The sequence below is a fragment of the Vombatus ursinus genome, unplaced genomic scaffold (assembly GCF_900497805.2).
Source record: "Vombatus ursinus unplaced genomic scaffold, bare-nosed wombat genome assembly UNPS02011649.1, whole genome shotgun sequence".
Lineage (NCBI taxonomy): Eukaryota > Metazoa > Chordata > Mammalia > Diprotodontia > Vombatidae > Vombatus > Vombatus ursinus.
Genome location: NW_020951427.1, coordinates 1462647 through 1472923, shown reverse-complemented (window position 1 = coordinate 1472923; position 10277 = coordinate 1462647). Strand labels below are relative to the sequence as shown.

Below are 10277 nucleotides of genomic sequence, written 5' to 3'. Positions count from 1 at the left end.
GATGATGATGATGATGATGATGATGATGATGATGATGATGATGATGATGGAGATGATGTATAAAAACAATAGAAGCTAACATGTATATGGTACCTTAAGGTTTACAAAGCATTTTCCAGAAATTTATTAGACTGATATGTGAAGTGACTAGTTCTATAGGTGGGAGACCTATGGCCTTGACTAGCCCTGGACTAGCACATTGCCTGTCACATAGTAAGCACTTAATAAATGCTTACAGAATGAATTCAAGTTTCTGAGTTTCCTTTTATGTCTGAGAAATTGTTCTTTGGTGCAGTGTAAGAGTCCCTGCCAGGGATGAAGAAGAGACAAATTAGTTGCTCATGATAACCACATTTCCTTGAAGGGATTTTAAGAGTCCATTCTTGGAATCCTATGGCTTCCTGGAGCAAATGTCAAAAAGCATGAGTTCAGATTACATTTTATATAAAGAGGAACTACAGCTGTCTTCTTGAAACAATACCATCATTCTGTTTCCCAGAAAGAAAAACAGTACTGGTCTAGGCGAGGTAGTCATTGATATAAGGTGCATGAAAGTGAATTGGGGGCAGGGTAGTTTTAGTTCAAGTTTTTACAAATGCACAGGATTTTGCTGACAAGAATTTCTGTTTTTCATGGCAGACAGATTTTTGGCTCTATCCTAAGTCAAATTCCATGTGATATAGTGAGACAATATATGTGGAAGGATAGATTGCTAAAATTATAGCCCAGAGTGCTGAGTTTGAATGTTACCTCAACCACCATGGGCAGACCATTCCATCCTTGTAAGGAATAACAACTCTTCTAGGACCCACTTCACAAGGTGGTGGTGAGCATCAAATGAGATACAGTGCATACATTAAAGACCTAGATAAATGCCTGTTATGATTGTTACAGAGAAGACTCAGAGTCTATGGTGAAAAGAAACAGCACAATTTGCAAACGGAGGGGCAGAGGAAAGTAAGGGCAAAGTTTTCAAATTTGAGTACAAAAATGCCTTGTGTTGGCTCTGTCCAAAAATATCTGTTTACTAACATCCTGGCTCCAGCTTCTCTTTTCTCTTTTCTTTCTCCCTGTCCTCTTTAATCAGCCAGGCCATACTAAACATTTCACCATAATAAAGACATTCTTTTCATCTTAAGTAACTACAGACATTATACCATCATTAGGTTTAATTCAGTCCATATTTGGGCCCTTTCATTACAATGTACCTATACTTTGATAATTTAGTTCTTCCCAACTTTGAACATGTTCCCCATTACCTAATCTCCTTGTTACAATGATTTACACCTACTTAATTTAGTTAACAGCATTCTTCATCCTTGGAGGTTAGGAAGTGAATCTTGAACTCTAGGAAACAGATCATTAAATTATTTCTTTTTTCACCACTCCATTTCTTTTCTTTCAAAAACCCCATCCCCTTTATCACTTTAAATGGGGTAGATGGTTTGCTTTTCCCAAAAGTCAATTAACAGGTAAATAATGGACTGTGAAGTTAAAAGGTAGCACTCCAATTAGCATATAAATGAAGGAAAGCAGATTGCTAGTTTTAAACAAAGCAGCGGAAATCATTTCCCCTCCTGCTAAATTTCGCATAAAAGTAGAATTTAATAATTGATGCTCAGTTATAGAATTTTGGTCACATTGCCGAATACTGGTCACTAAGGCTAGACAATTCTGGTAGCCTGGGAAATGTGCTGCATATTAACATTCTTCCTTCAGATAAGGGTGTGTAAGAAGCTAAGAAGAAATTCTTCCACCTCCCTTACCCACCTCCCAAACACTGGACTTCTAAAAGCAAAGTTAAGATTCTAAGAAGTGGAGGTGAAGTGGAGAGGGGGACATTCTAGACGTGAGGGACAGATTGTAAAGACCTTGATTAATGAGATAAGACTCCAGTTTCAAGCAGTAGCAAAGAAAACAGTTTGATTGGATAATGGAATATGTAAAGGAAAGTAATATGAAACAAACCTGAAAGGTAGGCTAGAGCCAGATTTTGACAGGCTGAAAATAAGTTAATGTTTTGTCCCAAAGGCAATTGGGAGTTATTGAAGGTTCTTGAAAAGAAAGAAAGAGTCCTGGTCAAATTTGTACTTTAAGGTAATTATTTTGGCAACTGTGTGGAGAATTTATTGGAGAGAGAATGAGAGTGTGGGAGGGAGGGTGGGAGGGAGGGAAAGAGAGAGAGAGAGAGAGAGAGAGAGAGAGAGAGAGAGAGAGAGAGAGAGAGAGAGAGAATAGAAAAGTCAGCAGTATAATTAGGAGACTTACAATAGTATAGATTGTATATACAATAGCATAGTATATAAAATATTATAGATGAAGATTGACTTTTGGGAGGATGGCCAAGGTAAGAGTCCCTAGAATCACCAGGAGATTCTGAAAATGAAAAGAATGATAATGGTGCCCTCAAGACAGATAGGGGAGTAGTTTTCATAAAGAGGGGCAAAGTGTTTTCTGGCCTCTTAGAGCTGCCAGAGAAATTTCACATATTATTTCATTTGATCCTTACAACAGGTGTTTCAAGAAAAAGATCCAAACTTTGTAATTCTCATTTTAAAAATGAGTAAACTGAGACTGGAAGTGTTTAAATGACCTACCCAGAGGTTACACAGCTGGAATGAGAAGCATGTCTTGGGTCTTTTGACTCTAACTCTATAGTTCTTTTCATGAAACCACATTGTCTATTTAAGTGCATTCAAAATTCATCTTAAATCCATTTTGTGATATAAAGGAAAGCTCTAGTTACCCAAGCAAACCTTTGTAAAGTGGGAAGTCTCTTTTATTGGGCCCCCAAATCTTCAGAAGCTGCTTGGACCATCATTATACCTGTGGCACCTTTGGGTTAGCTCTTCCTGTTCTTATGGGGATGTTGATATCATTTAATATGCCATCCTCCTAGGAACTGAGAAGAGTGCTTTACATCTAGTGGGAAACTTTCAATATATATTTGTAGAATGGAATGAAATCAGCTGATCATCCTACTTTCTCTTTGCATTATTAAAGAAATACAATCCCATTAGAAAATTACCATTACAAAGAATGTTTTCTATCACTATCTCAGAATCGCAGAATGTTGATCTGATTGCAATGAATGAATAATGAGTTGGATGCACTACACATTATTCCTCTGCTTCCTAGCCCTTCAGTATGATAATAGACTCTGATTGTTTACTGTTTACAGTGTTAAGAGAGGAGACTACTGAGCTCCTGGCTTCTTTAGTTGTAATGTAGTTATCACAGATCTATTGTTTTGCCACAAAGCACAAATTACTCTTCATTTCCTTCCTTCCTCCTATCTCAAAGATCCCTATCTAGAATCCTCCTAATCTACTGAATTGCTTACTAAAGCAAGTCAAAATTGAGAGTCCCAGACATTTGGGAGAGAATCTGGTGGTGGTGGTGATATTAGTGAGGGCTTTTATCTTCTTTCTCCTCTCTTTGGCTAGTTCCTTCTTACTTCATTTCGGCCTTTCTAACTCACACTTGAGAAGCCTAGCTTCAGAATTGTTTCATATTCACTTCCCAAAGCCTGGCCATCCTGTGATAAAGTGGTTCCCAATCATCTCAGAGGCAATACAAAGTAATAGAAAGAGTGAGCTACAGGGAGTAGTGTATAGAACATAGGACTTGGAATTAGCAAGGTTTTTTTTGAGTCATTTTCCAGGTTTTTCCAAATCTTTGGTACCCCATGTGGGATTTTCTTAGCAAAGGTATTAGAGTGGTTTGCCATTTTCTTTTTCAGCTCATTTTACAGATGTGGAAACTGAAGCAAACAAAGTTAAGTGTTTTTGCCAGGATCACACAACTAGTAAATGTCAGAGGCCAAATTTGAACTCATAAAGAGAAGTTTTCTTGATTCCAGGTTCAGTGCTCTATCCACTGCAACACCTACCTGCCCTAGAATTAGTAATACTGGGTTCAAATTCTGCCTCTGACAATTACTAGCTGTATGACCATTGGCAAGTCTTTTAACTACTCTGAGCCTTAGTTTTCTCATCTATAACATGTGGTGGGGAAAACGGGACTAAAAAGCCTTTGAAGTTCCTTCTAGTTCTAAACCAATGATCCTATGATCTCATAACTTAGAGTTAGGATTGATTTTGGTTCGGATGAGGCAGCTAGGTAGTACAGTACATAGAACACCCAGCCTGGAGTCAGAAAGACTCATCTTCATGAGTTCAACCCTGGGAAAGTCACTTAACCCTGTTTGCCTCAGTTCCCTTATCTGTAAAATGAGCTGGAGAAGGAAATGGCAAGCTACTCTAGTATCTTTGCCAAAAACAAAACAAAAAAATAAATAGGGTCATGAAGATTGGACACTATTGAACAACAATAGGTTCAAATCTCCCCCTCACCTTATTAGTTGTGTTATCATGGTTGTCACTCAATCACTCTGAGCCTTAGTTTACTCACCTATAAAATGGGGATGATAATACCTGTACTTACTACCTCACGAGATTGTAGTGAAAACAAATGAGATAGAGTATATAAAGTGCATTGTAAACCTACAGTGCTATATAACCAGAAACTAGTATTATTTTTGTGTCATAGGTCTTCTTTTAATGTCAAAGATCCAATTTGTGGATCTTTCCACTTGATTGGAGCTTACTATTGGTATCCATTTACTTAAAAACTACATGCCAAAAAACTTTTATGAATTTAATGACATTTTAAGTTCGTATCACAGAAAAAACTATATATGCTAGAAAAAACAGTAATACATATATGTAAGGTTATTCTATTTATTTTGTATGCAGAAGGTTTGCTTCCTTAATTATTATTAATATTATTATTATTATGAGAATTTGTATAGTACTTTAAGGTTTGCAAAGCATTTTGCAAAATATTATTTTATCTTATCCCCACAATCCTAAGGAGGTGTTACTATTATCCACGTTTTACAGATGATGAAATTGAAGTAGAGCTTAAGTGATTTATCCAGAATTATACTAATCTCAGGCCAGATTTGATCTCAACTCTTCCTGATTCCAGGTCTAGCACTCTCTTCACTATCCCATCTAGCTTCCAAAATATACTAAATCAAGCAGCATATGTCATTGATTCTAGAAAAAGATCAACACTTCAATGCTTACTATGAATATGAATAAAACCACTTGCAATATCTCCTAGGAAACCCCAGGCATCTACCTTTTACAAGTCAGGAGCCCCTGGTGTAGTGAAAAAGGCACTGGATTCTTGGAGGATTTAGTCCAATTCTGATTGTTGTTTGTTGCCTGAATGACTCTGAGCAAGTCACTTTCCTTTCTTTGAACCTCAGTTTCCTCATCTATAAAAGGCAGGAGTTGGACTAGATCAGGGATTCTTAACCTTTTATGTCATTAGTAGTCTGGTAGAGCATTAGATTCCTTCTCAGAATAATGTTTTTAAATGCAAAAAAAATACATGAGATTACAAAAGAAATCAATTATATTGAAATATAGTCCCCAATACATATGTGTATATATAATATGTATATGTATATGTAAATGTGTATATATATATATATATATATATATGTATATAGTAAAAATCACATTCAAGAACCCTTAGGTTAAGAACCCATAGATTAGATGATCTCTAAAGTCCCTTGAATTTCTAACTCCAATATTGCTAATGCTTTGACAGTATGATTTTTAGCAAAAATCTCATTGCAGCAAAATTCTATTATGATAAAACAGTTCAAATGACTAGGGACTTCATTATAATATATTTTTGTCTGAATTCTTAAAGACTGAACTCATTAGACTTTCTGATTTCAAATCCTATTGTTTCTTTCAATTCAAATGATTGAATTGATTCCCAGTGATTCCTAAATAATCTTTTTCCTGTTGTCTTTGTTTGGGTTTGGTTTATTGTTGTTGTTTGGTTTTTTAAGAAAGCAATGGTGCAGCCAAAACTTAACCAAATAGCCTATGTGGCTTGGTGAAAAGAATAATAAACTAGAGGTTAAAGAAAAATCTAGGTCTGTGTTGTCCTGTTAGCGAGCTGTGTGAGCAGGCAGAAGTCATCTTCCCACTCTGGATGGTACTTCAGCTATAAAATGAAGTAATTGCCCCTGGATGCCCTTGAAAGTTTTTTCTAGCTCTAATATTCTATGTTTATGACTACTTGCCCACAGATACATTTAAACAACCTGTCATATCCTTAGTAGATGGTGGGTAGACAAAAAAAGGCTCCATTGTCCTACATGGCTTCATCAGCCAAGATAGGAAGATAAGAAGCTCTTGGAGGCTTTCATTGGAAAAGGCTCCCGTTCTCTCCAGTTATAGTAGCTCTATTCCTGCAGCAGTATAAGAGATATTTCCTAATGGTAAAAGATCTGTAAAGAGTGATCACTGAGTGTTTTCATTTATTGGGATGAGAAATTATTAATATGTCCCTGGTATCACACAGCTATGTAAGTAAGCAAGGAGGCAGCATAACACAATGTGAAAACAAAATGAAAACAAAACAAAACAAAACAAAACAAAACAAAAAAAAGCCAGGCTTGATTTCAAGAGAGACCTGAGTTCAAATTGTTCTCATCCTTCCCAGCTGTTTAACAATAACCAAGTCCTTAAGCCTTTCTAAACCTCTGTTCTCAAATCTATAGAACGGAGATGATGCTCTGACTATAGTACTCCCCTCCCTACAGGGTTGTTATAATGATCAGATAAGACAATGTTTGTATAGTGCTTTGCAAACATCAAAAAAAATCTTCTAAAATGGTATCTATTATTATAGTAGACATTTAATCAATGTTTACTGAATTAAGTCAAAGCAGAGGTTCTTTTTTCTCCAAGTAAGACCTAGTGGATCATTCTGTAATCCCAGTGGACTTCTGGCACATGTTTGATATTTTCAGTACTGCCTCATTGGCCCACATTGCAAACTTAGAGGTATATGTCAGGTTTCCTAGGAGATCAGGTTCTCAAGTCTTCAAGGGTACAAAATGACCCATCCTCATCCATAGAACATATACCCATAGCCCATGGAAAAATCATTAGGGGACCTGAACACCTGTGACTAAGAACCCACAGTGTATCACTGCCCCATCTTGAGTGTTCATTCTTTCACATGTGCTTAAGAACAAGCGTTCATCCTGAATGTATAATTCTCTCCCACTTCCCTCCCCTCCACCTACATCTTTAGAGGTACTCAGCTTTCACCTGAATCTCAGAATATTCCTGAAGTCCTAAAGTTTAAAGTATATGACAGGGGCAACTGGTAGCTAAAAAGTGCTCAGTGAGTAACAAATCTCCTATGGAGAGAGAGACAGAAACAGAGACAGAGACAAAGAGGGAGAGAGGGCAGGGGGGGGGAGGAAGATAGATAGGATGGAAGGGACTTTGTAGTGATTATATCTATCCAAAAGGGAAATGGGCTACCTTTCTCTTTGAGTTATCTTTCATTGGGGGTCTTCAGGCAAAGACTGAATGAGTACTTGTTCAGTATGTTGTAGTTATTTTAGAGGGGCTTCTTTTGCAAATATGGGTTGTATTAGATGGCCACTGAGGTCTTTTCCCACTCTGACATTCAATGATTCTATGAAAAATGTGAATAATCAATATCACACAGCCTAACTTGACAAACATTAAAGCAACAAAGAAATAGGAGTTGTTATTTAGCGCATAATTCATAAAGATTCTGAGCCTATCGTTTTCCTAACTCTGATTTCCATATCCTCTTGCAGATGGAAGCCCTTATACCTGGTGGGTTGGGAAAGCCAATGAAAAGCATTACTACTGGGGTGGTTCCGGACCTGGAATTCAGAAATGTGCGTGTGGCATTGAACGTAACTGTACTGATTCGAGATACTACTGTAACTGTGATGCTGACCACAAACAGTGGTAAGTGCCTATTTTGGACTTTCCTCAGGCAAGCATGCACTGTTAGCTATGTATTTAAAGCTCATTAGGTGAAATAGCAAGTTTGGAAAATGCTGAGAGTTCATATTCTCAAGGCTTGGAGCTAATCAACTGGCAGTTGTCAATAACATGAAGAAAAGTACAAAGCCAGAAAGAGATCAACATGGGAAGGACATGAGATGTGAAATAGACTGGTATATAATTGATATGTTAATATTTCATAAAGACAGAAAAATAATGAGCCCTGTAGTAGATAGTGATTTATGTGATAAATGAAAGAGATGTTCTTCAAAACAAGAGAAGTGGGCTGATGGTGAAAAGAAAGCCTATTTCTGTCCATGTGAGCTTGTCCATACCAAGTAGTTTCTTCTATTGAAAACTGTCACATATTGAAATGTGGACTTTGAGTCTCTCTACAAAAAGCACTTCCCTGTTGTTACCTTCAGCCATCTTCCATCCCTTCTTTTCTATCATTTCTTGTTCTCTTTGATAACGCTGTGATAGCAAGTCAGTCCAGGAAATGTTTGTCTTGGAAACCTTTCATCTCTTTCCCAGTTGACAGCACAGTCTCCTGGTCATTTGTCCAGCTCTGCAGCAAGTGTCTGCCTATGTCAGCAGGAAGAGAAGGCAGAAATTAGCTGTCACTCAGTATAGGAAGGACAGATCCAAGAGTTCATATTTAGCAACTTGAGACCTGGATATACCTCTTTGAGAAGTCATTATCATGTAGGTATCTTTTATTCAGCATGTTAAAGCTATGAGGTGTTCCATTTGAATTATTTCATTTCACGATGATAATAAGCTGATAATTGTATAGCACTTTAAAGCTTGCAAAGTACCTTACATGCATTCTCTCAATTTCCTTAGGCCTATTCATTACTTTATATTAGATATATAGATATTCAGGTATTATCCCCGTTTTACAGATGAGGAAATGGAAGCTCAGAGAAGCTCAGATATGTGACGTATCCAAGTCACACATCTTGCCGGCGGTAGAATTGAGACCCAAAACTTCTCTCTCTCTGTTTAGTGCTTTCCCTAATATAACAGCCATGTCTTCAGGCTTTTCAGGAGTACTAAGATAGGTTTTTTGCTCTATTCTAGTTTCTTATCATAAAGGACAGTGTTTGGGCCTGGTATTTCCTAGTAATGCTTACCCATTTGGCATAGTCCTCCTCTACCAAACACAGAAAAGGAGCATTTAGAAGGCCACTGTAACTACAAAGTGTGATAGCAAATTAAGGTTTAGAATAGATATAAATTGTACTTTTTTAATAGTATCTGTAAAAACTAATTCATCATTTCCCAAGAACCATCTTGTTCATATTAAGGGTATTTTGTAACTAAGAATACCTAAGTAAAGTCATTTTAGAAAACATTTATTCTAAGGGACTTGGGAACAATTTTAATTGGGTTGTATGGTTGTCTAATGCTAAACAAAGAATTGTCTCTTAAGTTTTGATCTGATATATTGATAGGCAGGGTAAAAAACGTGTACAATATATAGCAATATCGGTCACTAATAAATGTAAAATAATAAATTCAAAAACTTAGAGGGGGGAGGAATAGAAAAAACAATGATGCAAACAGAAACTGAATTCCTAGGAATAAAGACAGCAGTTATAAAGACAAAATTTAGGATAAAATTAGAGGCTTTATATCAAGTTTCAGTTTTTAAGATATGATGTGAGTTAAGGTCAATTTAAGAACATGACTTCTCTTAACTGCCTTGAATTCATCATTGAGAATTATTCAATTAAAGGAGCTGTGTGTTTTTGTTTTTCTTTTCTTGTTCCTTTAAAGGGAGGGTGCAGAAAAGTTATCATTGAATCATGAATGTTATAGCTGGACTCTAGATTTAGAAATCTATTTCAACACCCTCATTTTGTTTGAAATATATTTTATCGATACCTTTGTCTTTATATCACAGTCCTTTCTGAAAAACAAAATAAACCTTTCCCACCTCTTGATTGATTATCTCTCTTCTTGGGACAAAGAAAAACAATTCAGTGAAGTCATCCAATGCAGTAAATTCATATGACAATGTATACAGTAACTTTTTTCTAATAATCCCCTAGGCTTCTGCTATGGCCAGGCTTCATTATTTGTGGTGTGGGTTTTATCAGTTACACAAGTCAGCTTCTTTTGAGGGATCTTTTTCTATCATTTCTTTTGATTCTGCTTATTTCATTTTTCATCAGTTCATACAAACCTTGCCATGTTTCTCTGAATTCGTCATATTTGTCATTTCTACTATATGATAAAATTCTATTATATTTTCTATACCATACTTTTTTTTTAAATCATGTCCTAGTTGATGGGCACCCACCTTGTTTCTAGTTCTCTGTTAACACCAAGAATGCTACTCCTAATACTTTTGTGTATATGGGATTTTTGTGTCTGTCTCACTTCTGTTGGGTATGTGCCCAG

General features: G+C 36.4%; 1 protein-coding gene across 1 annotated transcript in view; it reads left to right on the top strand.

Moving 5' to 3' along the window:
- Positions 1 to 10277, top strand: part of CNTNAP2 (contactin associated protein like 2) — a 2649987-nt gene that overhangs the window by 2109528 nt on the left and 530182 nt on the right. Inside the window, exon 14 of the mRNA XM_027856858.1 lies at positions 7673 to 7829. Coding sequence (XP_027712659.1) covers positions 7673 to 7829 — 157 coding nt within the window. The remainder of the gene's footprint in view (positions 1 to 7672; positions 7830 to 10277) is intronic.